At 36.6% G+C, this 20,520-nt stretch overlaps 2 protein-coding genes and 1 pseudogene across 3 annotated transcripts; 2 read left to right on the forward strand and 1 right to left on the reverse strand.

The window, feature by feature from the left end:
• Positions 1-502: 502 nt before the first annotated feature.
• LOC103932782 lies at positions 503-3,114 on the reverse strand (annotated as a pseudogene).
• Positions 3,115-11,908: 8,794 nt separating this feature from the next.
• On the forward strand, positions 11,909-13,472 carry LOC125478750 (EPIDERMAL PATTERNING FACTOR-like protein 5). Its single transcript, XM_048587266.1, has 3 exons — positions 11,909-12,561; positions 12,947-12,984; positions 13,066-13,472. Exons 1-3 carry the CDS (start codon positions 12,441-12,443, stop codon positions 13,303-13,305), a joined length of 399 nt encoding a protein of 132 aa, XP_048443223.1. The 5' UTR covers positions 11,909-12,440; the 3' UTR covers positions 13,306-13,472.
• Positions 13,473-17,754: 4,282 nt separating this feature from the next.
• On the forward strand, positions 17,755-20,279 carry LOC103961556 (coatomer subunit zeta-2). 2 transcript variants are annotated; one of them, XM_009374130.3, is made up of 6 exons: positions 17,755-17,911; positions 18,694-18,853; positions 18,992-19,139; positions 19,239-19,316; positions 19,687-19,771; positions 19,998-20,279. In XM_009374130.3, the coding sequence occupies exons 1-6, from the start codon at positions 17,888-17,890 to the stop codon at positions 20,055-20,057; spliced, it is 555 nt and encodes a 184-aa protein (XP_009372405.1). In that variant the 5' UTR covers positions 17,755-17,887; the 3' UTR covers positions 20,058-20,279. The 2 variants fall into 2 exon arrangements, 1 of the variants encoding a protein (XP_009372405.1); XR_007259518.1 differs by having other exon boundaries at positions 19,239-19,771; positions 19,998-20,075.
• Positions 20,280-20,520: the final 241 nt, after the last annotated feature.

Here is a 20,520-nt window from a genome sequence, read left to right on the forward strand (position 1 = left end):
ATATCATGATGCTTCAACAATATATAAGCATTTTATCATTTTACCAAATATTACATATCACATTAGTCAACAACTTTGAAGTTTCTCCCAACTTTACTTGTTCCAAAGTGCGTCTTTTAGGGTTAGTGCTTGTGAATTTCAAAGTGCGTATTTAAGAGTTGTTGTTTTCACATATCATGGTGCGTCAATATATCTACGTTGTACCTTTTGTGTGTGTGTGTGTGTGTGTGTATTAATTTAACCCACAATCTTTGAGGTGTCTCTCTCAAATTTACGTGTGAGTTCGAGATAGTGTGCTTTAAGGTTTGCGCATGTCAATCCGTGGTCTATCCTCAGTGGCTACTGGCATCAATAGCCACACCCGAATCCATGGGGATTAATCAAATTTCTGTAATGATATGACTTATGATCCAGGGTCAGAATAACAATTACAGAAAGAGATGAATTATTTATATTCGATTGAATTTAATGTCAAAAGGGAAAACTATAATCTATAGGCTTTAGGCTTAGGGTGGTAATACGATAGTGGAATATGTGAGATACACAGATTACATGTCAAATATATATAGGAACTTAGCTAACTTAATTATGTCTAGCTAAGTAGATTAATTATTATATACATGTAAAACATTTGAGTACATACACTAATAATGTAAAACACATTAGCAGATGGGGATATCTTCAAGGGTGCTTGATATAGACTTTGACTTCACGTGATCATTCTTGGTAGCATATGATGGTGGAACATCGTCATCGATAGGGTATGTCTGCATAGAACAATTAGAAAAAGAAATACGCTTAATGAGAGTAGTACGAAAATTCCCTCTTAATTAGCAGCTTAAACACCAAGTTTAGGCCTCTATATGCGATACATATGATATGAGATCAGGGTTCAGGCTTAAGAATAATTTACTTTGACATCAGCCAAGTCCACCTGATGCTCCTCTAAAAAGCTGATGAATTCCATAAAATTCTCTTTTGTCGGGCAGTAATGACCGCTGTAAGGCCATACAGCCTGAACATTATGAAGATCAAATTAAGGTTCATAAATTATGAGGAAAAAAATAATTATGTAATTTGTAATGTTATATATATTGTGTGTTTAAGGAAATAGTTCATTAGCAATTAAGCAAGTAATTAACCTCAGGAAACCCATTAGAGGCTACAATTCTCCCTGCTGCAATGGTGGCCCCTCCAGCAAGAAAAGTAGAGTGCTGGAAAAAGCCTTTCTTCTTCTCCCCAACATACATATTCCTTGATGTGCTGAGGACAAAGATCCACTTAGAACCCTCACGAGTATTCACAAGTTTCCCACTTTGTCTGTACACAAGCTTCCCACTCTCCACAATCACTTCATAAGCATCCCTCTCTTTCTGTGAGAGCAATATACGGAGAAAACAAACATCATTAATCAAGATCAATTTAGAAAAAAAAAATTGAAAGTTAAATATAATCAGATGGCCTGCTATGGAGATCTTTATGCAGGAAGGTTGTTCTTTAGGCATGTATGGATATTGTCAAAAATATATCGATACATTAATAAGTTTTGTTGGCAGGCAATGATATCGCCACTTTTTTATGTCATATCGGCGTTAATTGCATTTTTTAAATTGATGGCATATAAAAGACTAGGCAATGTGACACATGTTCCCAGTATCTGGGAAGAGTGATTAAATGTATTGATGCTCACTGGTCCAAGGTATTTGATGCATTGAGACTGCAGATCAGTTCTTGGGCACTTGTCAACGTTTACTTCTTTGCCATCACCAACATCCAACCTTCGTTACGGACAGAGCATCAAAAATTGCAAAATAATCCTAAAAAATGTTAAAAAATAAGAAAACTTGGGTTCTGGAGGAATTTCACCAGTAGAAGAAAGGCTGAAAGCTCCCACTATTAAACCAGACATCATAGTACAAGTGCAGATTTTGTCCATACCGATGGCGAGGATCAATCTGTACGACACAAGCAGAAGGTAAGGATCCTTCATTTTTATAATTTTTGGTACTGCATGTGAAACCTTACTAAGAAAAAAAATAGGAATTCCTAATGTTGTCAACTTGACTCAATTCATTTGTACACTTAATTTAACAGTGTTAAAATCGAAAAAAAAATTAGCTAAATACTCGGTAAAATTAATCTTAATATGAGCTTACAGCCTCAAGCCAATGTATTAGAGCTAATTTCGGAGTCTTCTCGTCCGCTGACAAACCCTTCCCAACCTACGTACATTGATCAACCATATATGCTTCTTCATCAAACATAATGTGTATAACATATTAACAATTTAACATAGCATTCTTACAAGATCGTATAATATAAGAATATTATATTTAATATTAAATGAATAATATTCAAAATGCTAACGTTTAAAATTTTCTAAAAGCTCAGTAATTTTCACTGCAAGCGAAATGTATAGAAGAGATCACCTTGGCAGCCCTAGTCCTAGCCCTTGCCCATCTTGAAACTGCAGTTTCTGATTTAATAGATTCAAAAAACGACACGGAGCTCCGCCTAAGAGCAGCAAAGTCCAATGCCTGCCACCTATAACAATTAAAAGAAGATCGAATAAGCACAAATATATTTTTACGCATTATGCAATAAAATTGGACATGAAACTGCACAAACCATAGCTCCCCAACAACAACAACGCAATCTGCAAGGTTTCGTCTAGTCCTGTAACTCTTGTAAACTTTCTGCACCTTGATTGCAGCTGCATCAAGCTCAATTGGAGACCGCGGAGAAACCCAATCTTCTGGCTTTAACTTTTCAATGAAAATTTCAGTTTTTCCCTGTGCAGTTTTCCTTGAAACATTTGTCCCAATATTTAGCTGATCACCTAGTTTCCTTTTCTTGCTGCTTATAGATTCTTCAAAAAGCACTTTTTCCATCCCATCAGATATTCCAGTTTTGCTTAAATCAGTTTTCTTGAAGCTAATTGTTCGAGGCGTTGCCGTCCTCTTGGAATTCAAATTGGTGGATGCCTGGGAGCCCATTTGTATAATTTCTGTCAAACCAAAAATCATGTTCACTGGTCTTATAAATTGATTCCAGAAAATACAGCAGTGTTCGAAATTTAATTGGCCCCGTTAAACAGTTGCTTGAATCGAAAGAGAAAACACCAAGAGAGGTTTAAACTTGAAGGGTTAAAAGGTTACATATATATAACTATATAAGAGAGAGTGCTTAATCACTCACGGGTTAGTATTTACTAAGACATTTACCAGGTAGGTTTTCTTTCATTGCAACGAAATGTTACGAAAATTTTATGTGTATCCGTGTGTGAAAGGGAAAGCCAGGCAATTATGCAAAGAAATAACCCTAGCGTACTAGTCAAGAATGTAGTCAGTCACGTCATTGCTTTTAATACAAGATAAAGAGCAAAACGTTAATCCAAAGTCCAAGAAAACAAAGAGAAACTTTCTACAAATTATAAAAGACACAACTTATCTAATTGTAGTTTCCTTTGAAATTTAGAAAATTATGGGATATCATATATAAAAATAAACCCAGGAGCCAAATCTTAATTCCTTTTCTCCTTCATATTTTTCACCAGACAAATGATTTTTTTTTTTTTTTTTGTCAAATGATAGATTTGTCATATTTATTCACAAGCCGATGGAGTTCATACCCACGCCGTGGTGTAAGGGTAACACTCATTTCCACCATTATGGTAAATGGACACTTGCCACCAGACAAATGATTAATTACACAGTTTCCTTGAACCCTACTAACATAGCCTTCAGCAAATTTCTATGTCGTTGTTGAAAAGTGATTAAGGTTATAAAACATGGAAACTGGAAACCTTTCAACACGTTTTGCAACTGCCCTCACTACCTCTGACAAACATTTGGGAAATGATCTCACACTTTATCAATCTGTTGACCTAGTCTATTGTAATTTCCGCAAAGATTTACTGGAAATTTCATTTTTATAATTTAAATTACACTAGAAGCTTTGAAGCTTGACCTACGGAATCTTAATTCTAATCCTAATCCAGTTTCTCATCATCTCCCACACAAATTCTAGTTCAAAGTTATATAGTATTGTTCATTGGAATTTCTATACCGAAAGTTTTACTTGACCATTTCCTGTTTAAACTTTTCTTTTCGCATCCCAAAATTTTCAGCGCGACTTATAAGTTTTCTTTTGTAATTCACTCATATAACATATTTATATGAAATGAATGTATTAATATTAGACCTTAAAGTATAAGTTATTCGTCAATGTGTTTTATAGTATGATTGAGTGAATTTGTAACAACTCTTAACAAGTCAAAGAAGAATTAATAGGCGAACATAGTAGGAGCTTGTTTACTTATCAGTAATGGGAATGAAAAGAAACGAAATAGGTTCTCTTCATGACTTCAATTGCGTTTACTTGTATGTAATTCGTAATGAGATTAACTAAAATCCGTAATGGAATAACCAATTCAAGAATTGGATTAACATTTGATTAACTAGGGGGAGGTTTTTAATCCAATTCTCTTTCCTTACTTTTTCTGATTCTAAAATTATCTGATTCCTTATTTCCTCATTACTTATGAGTAAATGAGCCCTAAAATGTAGGGCTAGGCAATTAATTAAAAAAAAAACCGACTAAACCAACCAAATTGCATTGAAGGTTTGGTTTGGTTTTTTTTCTTGCAGTGAGTAAACCGAACCACATCGACTAAAGTCAGTTTGACGAGTGGTTCCTATAATTCTTGGACATCGGTTAACCGAATCGACCTGTGTGTTTGCTTTGATTTGTTTTAATCATAATAGAAACCTTAGTGGTGACGGTGGTGTTTTGTCTGTATGCCTAGGATGACTTTTCTGTTGCATAGTTTGCATCGATATCACCTTTTCTTTACCTTTCTTGCCTTTTTAGCTGTTTCTTTTTGTGGCCCCATTTTGGGTGTTTAATGGATATCACTTTTTAGTTGTTTGTTCTTGTGGCCTCTTTTCTCTCACTTTCAGACTTAGTTCTCAAACCTAGCACAACAGCCTCCCAACCGTGGCCGCCATCCTTCCTTCCTCCACCACCATCATGAATCTCTCCATATGATAGCTCTCTCTCCCACTCCGCTTCATCCACAAACTAAAAACTAACCCAAAACCGTGGCCGCCATCCTTCCTTCCTCCACCACCATCATGAATCTCTCCATATGATAGCTCTCTCTCCCACTCCGCTTCATCCACAAACTAAAAACTAACCCAAACCAACTCGTAATTGTTGATTAACCGACATGATCAGTTTTATCCCCGACTTGATCTATGTCGATTTGCAATTTTGGTTCAATCGACTAGGTCGGTTTGGTTTCGGTTTTGACCCAACCCAAACCACCCCTACTAAAATGAGTGCAAAGTAGGAAAAAGAAAAGGACCGTAGAAATTTGGGACTTAAGCTTCATTGGGCTCACTATCGGCATATGGGTAGTCATGGGCCAACAGTAAATCCAAGGCCTCGAGTTCCAAATCCAACAACAAAATGGCTCAGATCATAAGCTATGATCACGCCTTCTGCATGGACCAAGAAAATAAGATCAGAGGTGGATTGTTTGTTTTTTTATTTTCATACTCTCTTCATGTTTTTTTACTTGTGTGATCATGGTTAAATCATGTTAATATTTTATATTCGTATTATTTTTTATTTTATTATTTTTATAAAAAATTAATATAAAATATTGACGTGACTTAATCGTAACCACGTATTGGCATGAAAAAAATATAGAAATGGGATACCAGACAATCCCTCTCCAATAAGATCACGTTTTTGCACGTCCCATCCTAGTTCTCCGTGCAGTTGCATCACCACCGTCGAAAATCATCACACGGCCCCACTATATGTCGGCCCTAAATTTAACGGCCAAGATGCAGACACCGCCTCTTGTGCAAATGTAGAAATTAACCAAATATCAAAATAAATCAAGAAATTGAGACCCACAAAAATTCTCAGAGGAACTCCAATGGCAGAACCAAAACCAGAGCTCAAGGACTCTCTCTCAGGTACTTCCATTTCCTTTGTTTTTTCAGAATTCCCCATATCTAATATCAAATCATTGTCCACTTTTAGCAATTACATATTTTTTTTCATTTGATTTCTGGGTTTCTGTAGAGTTGATATTGTTGAATTGAATTCTTTTCCAATGATAATTACAGTAAAAATTTGATCTTGGTGATGGGTTTTAGGTAAAGTTGATAGTTTTATGAGGTGGTGGTATTTGTTAAGCCGATGTAAATTGCGCAGAGAAGAATTCGAGCTCGAGTGCGAGAAATTTTTTCTTTATGATCGGAACATGAGTGGTACACCAGTGTTTTTATATAAATGGTGTAAAATTTTAATATTTAAGTTTTTAACCCTTTAACACATAGTCCACCATTTGTAAAATGACGTATGTGTACCATCCTGTATCCCATTCACTTTAATCATTGTGGTTACACCAACGTCTGTTATTTATTGAAGAACATGTAGAAATGATACTTCTATTAGCCAAGTCTCGATTTTAAATTATAAATTTATGCATCTATTTATGTATTTTGGCATGGCAGAGAAATCATCAGGACATCATGGTGATAAATCACCAAAGCATGACAAAGAAACGCACGGAAGGAGTGATGAAATTGATGAGAGCACCTCCATAGATGAAGTGAAAGGGCCAAGCGTGTTTGAACGGGTGAAGGAAGAAGTGGAAGCCGTTGTCGAGGCAGTTATTCATCCTACGAAATAATCCGCCAGTCGTGATTCGTCTCCCAAGTGAGACGTTGGTTGATTGAGCCTCTCAGTTGTAAGCATGCTTGAAAATATTTGCTCTCATTTGGAGAAATGGGATTTATAGTCGGCAATGTTTGCGTAGTTTCTTTAATTTGTACTTGTTGCGTTGCAGTTCATGTGGTTGATGAAATGGAGCCATTTTAAGGAAACTGTTGCATGATTCCTCAAATATTGCTCATCATCTGCTTACTTTTTGAGTAATATACTCTTAATATTATTTTATAGATATTTGAACTCGATATATTATCTTATGGAACAATCAAAACAGTCACGCGATAAGTGAGATAGAAAGATTGTTATATATCCCCGCTTGGATGTAAGAGTCTGCAAATGTAGAAGCTAAATAGTACCATGACCACTCTAAGTTCCATCACAATCTGCTATAGGTTTGCACACTTGCAGTGGTTAAACATTATATTGTTAAATGGTGATGCCATTCGGTATGTCTTGTATGTGGGAGAAGGGGAAGGGTGTTGTGGGGCAAAATCTGGGGTGTAATAGAATATATCCCCATCTCTCCATCTCTCTTTGTGCGGTCATGTGATGAGAAAAACAAAGATGTGGGATATATTCCGGTTACAACTTACACGTTAAAATCTCATGTTGTAGTCTAGTAGCATCCTTGTTTTGCTTTTAATACATGACTTGATTTTACTATAGTTTAGATATTTACTTACCTGAATCTGATTTGCATGGAAGTTTATATCGAATTTACATCCGATTTTCTTCAGATCGGATTCAAACTTCCAAGCAAAACCAGTTTCAATTTTCATAAACTTATCAAATTGGATTAAATCTTCAATCCCATCAATCCTAATCTTAAGTTTACTGAGCATATCAGGTGGGAGGTCTGGCTGGAATGGCCATCATATAATAGCACATATTGACCTTTCTTCATAGCAATAAATGAGTCAATGCCTTCTTCCACACTCCTAGTTGTAGTTTCAGGTGGGAGAAAGAGAGAGGCTTAGGGTAACACTCGACACATGGACCGAAAAATCTAGTATGGAACGACTCGTAACATGGTCTAAGATCTATGGCCATTTGATCCTTATCGCTATAACTCAATGGCTAAGGATCCAACTGCCATATATCTCGATCTATGCTATAAGCCGGTCCATTATAAATAACCTCCACATTGACTACTAAGGAGAAATCCCTAGGAACATGAACTTACTAGCATATATGTGCACCTGTACGTAGGGATGCTTTGGACATTGGGTTGTGCTGTGCTGTTGCTATAGCAGTCTTTCTTTTTATGACGTTGCTGCTGACCGAATAATCCCATTTAGGCCAAATATTTGCAGCAAATTCTTGCTCAAATTTGCTATTAGTACGGCACAGCAGTGCCTATTGCTTCCTAGCAGCCAGATAAAGATAGATTGCTTTCACAGCACAAACCTCAAGAAATTATATTTACTAAACAAATTCTATGCTGGAAATACACTAGCGTTCAACCCCCTATCTGCGTAATTGATTTTTGGCCGTTGATGCATATAGGTTATCGTATAGAATTCACGTATAGTTAACGGTTATTTGCGTAACGTCTGAGTCTAACAATTCCCATTGTGAATTGATTTTTTTACAAACTGTTTTCTGCCTTTACACACACCTATTTTCTTTTATTAGTTGACATTTTTTTCTAACTTTAAATTGAAGAAACGAAGAATTATGAAACAAAAGTAAACAAGTGTGTAAGAGAGTGTAACAAGAGAAGAGAGGATGTGTATGTCAAAAACAAAGAAAGCAAAAATAATGTTGATAACGTGTCAATGTGATCATCTGGGATTCTGAAAGTGGCTTGAAGACAATCGAGGCCAACCAAATTCTTAAATGCCACGCTGATGCAATGGAGGGTCCTGATTGGATGGAGGTACAGAAAGCCTGGGTGTTACCCACTTACCAACCTGAAAAAAAAAAAATGACCCAAATAAATGTATTAAGTAAGTCATTAAATTCCCGTGCTGATCCTTTCTCCTTTCTGCCACTCCCTCTGGAAATCTGGATTCACATACCCTTTTGAAGTAATGTAAATAATATCAGATTAATGAAAAATAGGTGTGGAAGCTAGCTAGGCAGCTAAAGGAGCCGAGATTTCTTGAAATTTCCAGACCCCAAAGGAGGAGCTGTTATTTGGAGGTGGATTCTGCACTTCTATTTTACAACTCTTTCTATGTTCTTTTATGATATGTGATCATGGTTAAGCTACGTTAACATTTTATATTAATTTTTTATAAAAATAATAAAACAAAAAATAATAAAAATATAAAATATTGATATAACTTAACCGTGATCGCACAAACAAAAAAACATAAAAAAAGTAAGTAAATGGAAGAACAGACAATCCATCTCTACGTTATTTTGGGCCTAGAGACCCGCTCATTTAGTACTACTCTGGGTTGATTTCAGAGAGAGAAACAGAGATATTTCTAGAGAGAGAGAGAGAGAGAGAGAGAGAGATAGCATATCAGTATCTTCCTTTGGTCATAAGGGTTTTGAAGTGATGGAAGGAGTGAAGACATTGACGAGGGATAACGATTCACTTCCCTTTTATTCTCATATCCTTCTCTTTTTTCTTCTCACATTATTTTTTGTATTATTATCTTTATAAAAAAATTAATATAAAATATTTACGTGACTAAATTGTAACCGTTCAAATAAGAAAGAAGAGATTAAGCAGAGAGAGAATCGTTCTCTATTGATGAGAGCACCTCAATAGATGAAGTGAAAGGGCCAAGCGTGTTTGAACGGGTGAAGGAAGAAGTGGAAGCTGTTGTCGAATCAGTTATTCATCCTATGAAATAATCCGCCAGTAACGATTCGTCTCCCAAGTGAGAGGTTGATTGATTGAGCCTCTCAGTTGTAAGCATGCTTGAAAATATTTGCTCTCATTTGGAGAAATGGGATTTATAGTCGGCAATGTTTGTGTAGTTTCTTTAATTTGTACTTGTTGCGTTGCAGTTCATATGGTTGATGAAATGGAGCCATTTTAAGGAAAATGTTGCATGATTCCTCAAATATTGGTCATCATTTGCTTACTCTTTGAGTAATATACTCTTAATATTATTTTACAAATATTTGAACTCGATATAATATCTTATGGAAGAATCAGAATATATCACGAGATAAATGAGAAAGAAAGATGGTTATATATCCCCGCTTGGATGTAAAAGTCTCCGCAAATGTAGAAGCTAATAGTACCATAACCATTCTAGTTCCATCACAATCTGCTATAGGTTTGCACACTTGCATTGGTTAAACACTGTATAGTTAAATGTTGATGCCATTTGGTACGTACGTCTTGTATGTGGGAGAAGGGGAAGGGTGTTGTGCGGCAAAATCTTGGGTGTAATAGAGTATATCCCCGTCTCTCCATCTCTCTTTGTGCTGTCATGTGATGAGAGCAATAAAGAGATAGGATATATCCTGATTAAACAGTTGAATTTTTTGTTGTAGTCTAGTAGCATCCTTGTTTTGCTATTAATACATGACTTGATTTCATCATAGTTGAGAGATTAACTTACTCAACATTTACTTAAATTGAATTATCCTTACAAATGTATGAAACTGATTAGACTTCTGATTTGCTTGGAAGTGTAAATCTGATTTGCGTCTGATTTTCTTCAGATCGAATTCAAACTTCCAAGCAAAACCAGTTTCAATTTTCATAAACTTATCAAAATTGGATTAAATCTTCAATCCCATCAATCATAATCTTAAGTTTGTTGAGCATATCAGGTGGGAGGTCTGGAATGACCATCATATAATAGCACATATTGACCTTTCCTCATAGCAATAAATGAATCAATACCTTCTTCCGCACTCTTAGTTGTAGTTTCAGGTGGAAGAAAGAGAGGGGCTTAGGGTAACACTCAACACATAGACCGAAAATTCTAATATGGAACGGCTCATAATATGAACTATGATCTATGGCAATTGAATCCTTAACAGTATGATTCAATGGTAAGGATCCAACTGCTATATTTCCCGATACATGCTATAAGCTGGCACATAATAGATAACCTCGACATTGACTACTAAGGAGAAATTCCTAGGAGCATGAACTTACTAGCATATATCTACATGTTTGTATGTAGGGATGATTTTGACATAGAGTGTGTTATCCACATACTCCAAATTACTTCTCACACATTCCTTGTTAATTTCTGTCCGTTGATCTTTTTTAATTTATCCTATCCGACGGTCGAAAATTAAAAAAGTATGTGAGAAGTAAAATGGGATGTGTGGATATCGCATCCCTTTTGATATTGGGTTGTGTTGTGCTGTTGCTATACAGTCTTCCTTTTTATGACGTTAGTGCTGATCGAATAATCCCATTTTTAGGCAAAATATTTGCAGCAAACTCTTACTCAAATTTGCTACTAGTACGGAGAAAAGCAGCTATAGAGAGAGAGAGAGAGAGAGAGAGAGAGAGAGAGAGAGAGAGAGACTGAACTATCGAGCTTTTGCTTATAGGACTTGCTTTCACAGCACAAACCTCAAGAAATTATATTTAGTAAACAAATTCTATGTTTGAATAACACTACCGTTCCGCCGTTATCTGTGCAAATGATTTTTAACCATTGATGTATACAGAATATGTTATGAAACTGACATATAATTAGTTATTAATAACGTAAATGAACAATTAAATCTAACAATTCTCATTGTGAATTGATTTTTTACAAACTGTTTTCCGCCTTTACACACTCCTGTTGCCTTTTTTTTTATGTTGAAATTTATTTTTAACCTTTAAATCGAAGAAATAAAAAAGAATTACGAAGCAAGAGTAAATAGGTGTGCAAGAGAATGCAAGAGAGAGACGAGAGGATGTGTTTGTCAAATACAAAGAAAGCAAAAATAATGTTGATAACGTGTAAATGTGATCATCTGGGATTCTGAAAGTGGCTTGAAGACAATCAAGGCCATCCAAAATATTAAATGCCACACTGGTGCAGGTCCACATGGAGGGTCCAGATTGGATGGAGGTACACAAAGCCTGGGTGTTCCCCACTTACCAACCTGCCAAAAAAAAAAAAAAGAAGTTGACCCAAATAAATGTATTAACTAACTCATTTGAAGCAACGCAAATAATATCAGATTATAGAAAAGTAGGTGTGGAAGCTAGGCAGCTAACAGAGCTGTATTCCAGACCCCAAAGGAGGAGCTGTTATTTTGGGCATAGGGACCCGCTCATTTAGTAATACTCTGTTGGGTTGATTTCAGAGAGAGAAACAGGGATATTTCGAGAGAGAGAGAGAGAGAGAGAGAGAGAGAGAGAGCATATCAGTATCTTCCTTTGGTCATAAGGGTTTTGAAATGAGTTTTCAAATGAAGGTGGATACTTTTTAGAGCTTTTCACAGTTTGACAAGAAACCCCAGAATCAGTTGCTTGTGAAGCAAAATTTTCTCTCTACCAATGCAAGATAGAGAGAAAACCAAGAAAATTTCAGAGCTTCTGGGGATTTGGATTTTTGTACTCTAGGCTTTTTCTTCACCTATATATACATTTATACATATATATATATATATATATAAAATACACATCTCCCATCAGTTTGTGCATGTACATCTTGTGCTGTGAGTTGTGACTGATTTCAAATCTCTCTCTCTCTCTCTCTCTCTCTCTCTCTCTCTCTCTCTCTCTCTCCTCTAATCATACTCACCATAATCACAGTAATCATATGTGGGTTGAAGCAATGAGGAAAGTTTATTGGTTTGTGATAGCTCTGCAAGTATTGAGTTGGGTTTCTGCAGCAAGCAGGCCTTTTCCTCCAAATGCAGGTCTTGGTGTTCATCAAACAGGTTACTCACTTCCCTCCTTTCAACTTCAAGATGTCCTTTTCAATCATTACAATAAAAAATGTGTGTTTTTTCTCGCAACTTATTCAAGTAGAAAGTTTGAATTTGGATTTATATATGTTTTTTTCTGTGATATTGATCTTTTTTTTCCTTGCTGCCCTTAGTTTTTATGGAGTTTTTCTTTTAGATTTTCATCGCATATCAACCCCTTTTCTTCTTCCTCTTTCATGTCAGGATGTTTTTATCTTACATGTTATATTGTAAACTATTCTAATTACGGAGAGGGGAATTCGAACCCGGGTGCAGAGATGGCACACTGTGGCTTGACAGTATTTGGTTTAGCTCATTAGTTTCTCTTCTAACTTCTGTTAATGCTTGACGGGCACAGGCAAAAGCCCAGAGTCTTTGCAAGCTACCCTACAAGAGGTTTCTCTCTCTCTCTCTCTCTCTCTCTCTCTCTCTCCCCCTCCTCAGTGCAATTTTATTGAAATTTTCTTGTGTTTAAAGGGTTCAAAGAGCATCCATGGAGGAGTGGGAAAGATGAATGCAATAGCAAACTACAGAGAAATCAGCAAAATAGGGTCAAGCCCTCCAAGCTGTGACCATAAGTGTTATCGGTGCACTCCATGTGAAGCCATTCAAGTGCCCACTTCCAAAATGCAAACCTCCCATGTGAGGGTGCAGTATGCAAACTACGAGCCTGTGGGTTGGAAATGCAAGTGTGGCCCAACTTATTACACCCCTTGAAGGCTTGAACACAAATCCCAATCCTATCTACTCAACTCAATTCATCCTATTCATCCATTGTACAAATATCAATTTTAACGTGCATTGATCTTTGCTTCTTTCTAATTATAATAGTACAATGCGAGACGTAATGAGTTTTTACCATAACTCTTTAAGGGTATTCACCTCTTACACTCGAGGTGCTGAGTTTGATTCTCTATCTCTCATTATTACTAAACACTGAAATGCATAGGGAGCTTGATTCACCTCGTACACTCGAGGTCATGAACGCAACTTAAAAACTCAAAGCGGGTGGTTTGGTGTGATAGACGAGTTTACCCTTAAAAGTTTAGTCACCTACCATGATTTTCAGTTGATGAAAAAGTTGGACAAATTTGACGGTAGGGGTAGCATTGATGTGCATAATTAGACAACTAGTGATATGATTTACATTTGATTAAACAGTTGGACAAAATTGAGGTTAAGGGTACCATTGATGTGCATAATTAGACTACTAGTGATAGCAAGCCAAAAAATAATAATAACTATTTGAGATGCGTAAATTTAGGGGTGTAACTTGAGTTCCTATTCAACCCTAACCTAACGTTTACAATATGAGTTTGAGTTTGGGTTACGTTATGCCTCAAACTCCAAATCAATAATATGCTCAAAAGAACTATGGTACTTAAGCAAGGCCCTTTAGGCACTTTTGAATTAGGCTTTAGGTTGTTGCAAGTTCACCCGGATTCAATTGGGTACAAGTTCTCAATCCAATAAATAGGGGTGGGTATGGTTGATTCGGTGCGGTTTAGGGTAAAACTGAAATCGAAGCTGAAATTTTTTTCAGTTCGGTTCGATACAGTTTTGAAGCTAAAATTGGAATGGAACTAAACCATTTAGTTTTAGTTCGATTTGATTTTGAACGGTTTTGGTTTTGGTTTATATCATTTGCAAACAAAATGACTAGCTTCATGAATGGCAGCTACGGTCTTTAGCCATAGCCCCCATTAGTTCCCTTTCTCATAATGAATCCCTGCTTCCACACCTCGCATTTTTGCAGTCTCGTCAAGAGCACTACCGGTATTTAGTTTGTAAAAACCACCAGGTTGCAGTCTCTTCGGAGGGCAGCTAGCAAGCATTGATATGCGTTTTAAATCAGTACGATTCAAAATTGCAGCCAATATTCAATTTTTAATCAAAATAGGCACAACAGATTGACGGCTTGAAGAATGCTAACTAATGTAAGGTTTGTGATCTTTTTAATGTGGAATCTAGGCTATTTTTTGTGGTGCGATTGGATTTTGGTACGGTTTCAGATGTTCATTACTGAAACCAAATCGTTCTTCTGTTTCAAACCAATACTGTTTTAAAACCACAAAAATTGAATTGTTCAGTGCAGTCCAATTTATTTCCTGTTACGCTTTAGGATTTTGGTTCCAAGTGTTCCACCCTACCAGTAAATGATCAAGTTAAGGTGAGGTTGAGTTTTGGGGATTTGGATTTTATCTGGATTCAAATTGTGGAAATCCTAGAGATCTTCACATCATAACTGTTCATCGTACATCGTACGGTCAATAATCATTTTGAATTTTTATTCAAAATTAAACATAAATAGTATCTACGAAAAACTGACCACATATTGTACAACGAATGGTTAAAATATGAGGATCTCTAAGATCCCCATAAAAAAGATCAAAAGAGGATCATCATCCAAGTTTTGGAGGGTATTACCTAATCATAACTCGCTCAATCGGATTAAAAGTCGAGTTGAGCATGAATGGATTTGGGTATATGCAACCCGAATGACATGTCATTTGACGTAGTATCCACACTCCAAAACTTAAAAGTGAAATGACGAAATTGCCCGAATGAAAATAAGTACGGAAATGGATCCTCTTCGGATCCTTTCCTTCTAATCTACCAAGTACGGGAATCCGGGCCGTTGAAATTTGATCCAATGGTTACAAACAGGGGCCCACTTTAAAAGTTATAATAACTTTAGCTGTTAGATCAAATTTCAATGGCCCGGATCCCTGGACTTAGTACTGGTATGGTACTGAGGTGCTTTTATAAAAAGTGGGTATAAACAAAAGCTGAGCTCAAAAAAGTGTTTAGTAAACACTTAAAAATAGCTTATTTTCATAGTTTTGGGTGAAAAAAGTTGAAAACGTGAAGCGGCAAAAATGAGCTTATTCTTACAGCATAGCAAAAGCAGTTTTTTTTTTCAAAGCACAGTAATACCAAACCAACCCTTAGTGGATTAGGAGGAAGAGATTTGGATCTCTTTCCAAGAAGTACATAGTTAATGAAGAGAAAGTTACTCAAGTAACTCAACATAATAGTAATAACAAATAGTCAAAAGTCAGTTAGGAAAATTACCACTTGTAATTTCCTTAAGTCTGTTAGTTTGTTATTTTTTAGCTTCCCTATAAATGCTCTTGTAACTTATCATTTTGAAAAAAGAAAATCATTTACCAACCTTTATTCTTCATCCAACCTTAACTCTACCATTCCACATTCACCATCACCTGCATCTCCACCTGTTTTTCAACCTACACAATCTGCAAGTACCACTGAATTTGCAGCTGAATTAGTTTCTGCACCTACACCTGCATCAATTCCTGCAACTGCCCCTGTCTCGGTTCTTGATATTGTTCCTATCCATACATCTCCACCTCCAACCCTTCCTGTCTCTACTCATCTTATGCAAATTAGGTCAAAATTTGGAATTTTTAAGCCCAAGGCATTCACTGCTACCAAACATCCTTTTCCTTCCAACTTGAACACTGAATTTGTTCCAACTACATATATTCAGGCATCCAAATATTCGCATTGGAGAGCCGCAATGCGGGATGAATTTTATGCTCTGCAAAATACAAGAACATAGACATTGGTTCCCCCTGATCCTTCTTACAATCTCGTTGGGTGCAAATGGGTCTTCCGGATTAAAAGGAACCCTGATGGGTTGTGACCGTTATAAAGCCTGGTTAGTAGCTAAGGGATACAATCAGCAGGAAGGTATTGATTACAGTGATACCTTTAGCCCAGTGGCTAAACTAGTTCCCATTCGACTTCTTCTCATGCTTGCAGTTCAATCTAACTGGTTTTCTGTATCAATTGGATGTCAGTAATGCATTCTTACATGGCCATTTAAAGGAAAATGTATATATGTCTCAGCCTCCAGGATTCATTAATTAGGACAAATCTTCATATGTTTGTCATTTGCAAAAATCCTCTATGGCTTGAAACAAGCTCCTCGGGCTTGGTTTGAAAATTTGCAATCTGCTCTATTCTCTATGGGATTTAAGGCTTCACAATCCTGATCACAGCTTGTTTGTGTTGCAACAACCTATCTTGGTGATTTTTTGGACTATGTCGATGACATTATTGTCATTGGACCTTCTTCCACTACTTGCACCAATGTTATCTCTCAACTTAGTGTTCAATTTCCAATTAAGGATTTGGGTGATTTGCATTTTTTCCTTGGTTTAGAAGTTACCCAAGCTTCTACAGGGATCTTTATTCATCAATCCAAGTACATCTTGGATCTTCTCAAACGAACTAAGATGGATGGAGCAAAGCCTTGCACAACTCCTCTTGGTTCTACTAAGCTTGATCTCACTGGTTCTTTATTGGATAATCCAGAGGAATATAGGTCTATTGCTGGGGCCTTTAGTATCTTACATGGACTCGTCCAGATCTCTCCTTTGCAGTTAACTTGGTCTGCCAATTTATGCATTCTCCCAAAGAACCCCACTTTCAAGCACTAAAGAGAATACTTCGTTGTCTTACAGGTACACTTGGCTATGGCCTATGGTTTCCTAAAACCTCGACTCCTCTCACTCTCAAAGCATATTCTAATGCTGATTGGGCGGGGTGCTCATAGACGCTCGACTGGGGGTTTTTGTATCTTTCTTGGACCATCCATCATTAGTTGGAGTGCCAAAAAGCAACACACTGTTGCTCGTTCATCCACCGAAGCTGAATATAGGTCCTTGGCATATACTCCTGCTGAATTGACATGGATCTGCAAACTGTTCACAGATATTGCTTTCAAGCTACCTTCTTTTCCTCAAATTTGGTGTAATAACGTTTCAACGATTAACCTTGCTTCCAACCCTATTTTCCATGCTCACACCAAGCATGTGGAAATCGATTACCATTACATAAAGGATCTTGTTCTTGCCAAGCTGCTGACTGTCCAATTTATACGCAGTCAGGATCAACTTGCTGACATTCATACCAAATCCCTTCCAAGGCAAAGATTTCTTCTTCTCAGATCCAAGCTATCACTTCAACCTTCTCCGTTTAGTTTGAGGAGATGTGATGAGAAAGTACTCAAGTAACTCAACATAATAGTAATAACAAATAGTCAAAAGTCAGTTAGGAAAATTACCACTTGTAATTTCCTTAAGTCTGTTAGTTTGTTATTTTTTAGCTTCCTTATAGATACTCTTGTAACTTATCATTTTGATAAATGAAAATCATTTCGCAATAGTTAATTTATATAAAAAAATACAGAACGTTGGCAAAAATAATTCGTATACACAGAACTCTGCAACTGTAAAGCTAAACGCTCTCTGCTTTTCGCACTCCATCAACGATGGCAAGCCTCTTCAGCTACCGTGTAAGTCTCTCTCTGTCTGTCTCTCTGTCTGTCTCTCTCTCTCTCTCCGATGTCTTGATTTTCCAGGATTCCCGTTTACGATGCGGATCGTTTCTGGGTGTGTGCAATTGTTACACAAGATCCGTAAAATTCTGAAAAAAGGTCTGGAATTCTATGCAATTAAATATAATTGTCTCAACACTTAGCCATTTTCTTTTCTTTTCTTTTCTTTCTGTGCGTTTCTGGGCCTTCCCCAATTTTAGATCTTTATGAACTCAGCAAAAGTTTCAGTAATTATAGAATGTGAAGATTATGGGTGATTTGTTGCTTTACCTGATTTAGAATCAATAGGGAATGTGTTTGGAAATGCTGTTATATTGGGTTTGTGAATATTGTGGTTAATTTCTTATTTGAGAAGATTAATGTGGTTAATTAAGATCCGAGGCGGCGAGGATACAATGGTGTTGTTATAGATTTGGTAAGGATTGTAGAATGAGAAGAATCACCGGTGCTTAGCACTTCGTTTTGACCCGATAGATTTCTGACAGGGCATGTATGCTGCATTTTTATGCGTGATTCGTGAAGTATGGATCCCACAGTACAGTTGTTATTAGCTTGAGGTTTGCCTCCTCAAGCCGACTAGTTATTTAGGTTGATGAATTAAAGCTTGATGTGAGGCGAAGAGAACTTATGACGGATACTACATCGTTCCATAAGGCTGAACTCGAAAGAGTTTGAGTATTCATCATGTAGGAAGTAAATGGACGTGCTGTTCAGTTAATAAACTTTCTAATTTCATGCAGGACTCGTGCCCTTCTGTGAAGAACATTCTTCTTCTGGACTCTGAAGGAAAGCGTGTGGCCGTCAAGTACTTCTCAGATGATTGGCCAACAAATGGTGCAAAGTTGGCTTTTGAAAAATCTGTGTTCACTAAGACTCTGAAGACAAATGCTCGGATAGAAGGTATGCAGCTAAACATGATTGAAGTAAACATGGAAAGAGTCCAAGGAAAAAAGACCTTCATCAATGTGCTGTAAAAGTCAATGTTATATCACCACAGTTGCAGTGTTCATGTTTTGCTATTTTTTTTTTAAACTGCAGCGGAGATAATGATGTTTGAGAGCAACGTTGTTATATATAAGTTCGTGCAGGACCTTCACTTTTTTGTGACTGGAGGTGACGATGAAAATGAACTGATTTTAGCCACAGTTCTCCAGGGATTTTTTGATGCAGTTGCCCTTCTCTTGAGGTAGTCTTTGTCGTTAAAATTTTATGTTAGATCTTTTTCCTTTCTGATGATTATTTGTCCATACTTTTACTGTATAATCTTACAATGTTCTTCTTGTAGGAACAACGTTGACAAACGTGAGGCACTAGAGAATCTGGATCTTATACTTTTATGTTTCGATGAGATTGTTGATGGAGGGTATGCTATGCTTCTTAAATTCTCTCACTCTACATCTATGCTTCTATATATCTGCAAAGTTGGTCAGTCTTTTAATCATGAGTACGGCAAAGTGACAGTAGATCGTCTGTGTGCGTGCATGTGGGTGTATGCATCTATATATCTGCAACCTTTGCTACAGTCTTTTAATTGTGGTACACTTCATTCTAAATAATAACAATCACTAGTCCATGTCCATAAACTGTACCTGATATTCTTCTCTCTTTGTGGAGCATTTTGTTCAGAAACACCCCAAGACGTTCAAAATGGGTGCTGCTTGGTTCATCCTCAATCGTATTTCAGTCAATTAAGTGTTTTGATTGTATATTTATGCCGTTAATTGATATGGCAGGATGATTCTCGAAACAGATCCAAGCATTATTGCAGGAAAGGTGGCAACTCATACCATGGATGCCGATGCACCGTTGTCTGAGCAGGTACTACAAGCTCCTCATTTGATGCCTTAAGTTGAAAACCAAATTAATTAATTATCACTCATGCCATTGCTTAAAGAAGAAGATATGTTGACACCTTGCTATCCAAGATCATCAAATCTTGAACTTTACAATCTTTCAGATATCAAAGCAGCGCTAATCTAACTAGCATAAAATTTTTACAAACTCGTATCTTAATCTAATCCCGTCGCCTTCTACTAAAATGCAGACCATAACACAAGCATGGGCAACAGCACGGGAGCATCTAACCAGAACCCTTCTCAAATGATGTGTTTTTGCGCGCAGAGAGAATCAATTGGCTTCACTTTTAGTTTTATTCTTTTTCTGCTGAGGAAATTTGTTTCATATTTTGACAAGGTCTTGTTCCCTTCCTTCATAATGTAGAGTAGTTGGATATTGGTCAATGGGTTCTTTATACCATTGTTCTTTTTTTTTTTTGGGGTTTCAATCTTGCATTGAATTAAATAAAGATTAGTGCTATTCACACTCATATTTTTAGTTCCCGCACACTCTTGTTAGTTTTTATCCATTGGTCTTCTTCAATTCAAATTGATCCGACGGTCAGAAATTGAGAGAGTGTGTGAAAAGTAAAAGTGGGTGTGTGGATCTTACTACCCTAAATAAATTGAACAGAAATAACGGATATGATTAAAGAGGAGTGTGTATGAGGAGAAAAATTGTACATAGTTTTTTTTCTTTTTTTTAACAAATGATAGTATCTACACTAAGGG

The sequence above is a fragment of a genome, unplaced genomic scaffold (genome assembly GCF_019419815.1).
Source record: "Pyrus x bretschneideri cultivar Hongxiangsu unplaced genomic scaffold, Pyrus_bretschneideri_v1 Contig26, whole genome shotgun sequence".
Taxonomy (NCBI): Eukaryota; Viridiplantae; Streptophyta; class Magnoliopsida; order Rosales; family Rosaceae; genus Pyrus; species Pyrus x bretschneideri.

Coding starts and splice junctions, on each gene's coding strand:
- LOC125478750 (XM_048587266.1), top strand. CDS start 12,441: ATGTGGGTTGAAGCAATGAGGAAAGTTTATTGGTTTGTGATAGCTCTG. Junction 12,562..12,946: donor TCTTGGTGTTCATCAAACAG/GTTACTCACTTC, acceptor TGACGGGCACAG/GCAAAAGCCCAGAGTCTTTG. Junction 12,985..13,065: donor TGCAAGCTACCCTACAAGAG/GTTTCTCTCTCT, acceptor TTGTGTTTAAAG/GGTTCAAAGAGCATCCATGG.
- LOC103961556 (XM_009374130.3), top strand. CDS start 17,888: ATGGCAAGCCTCTTCAGCTACCGT. Junction 19,140..19,238: donor GCAGTTGCCCTTCTCTTGAG/GTAGTCTTTGTC, acceptor TTCTTCTTGTAG/GAACAACGTTGACAAACGTG. Junction 19,772..19,997: donor ATGCACCGTTGTCTGAGCAG/GTACTACAAGCT, acceptor ACTAAAATGCAG/ACCATAACACAAGCATGGGC.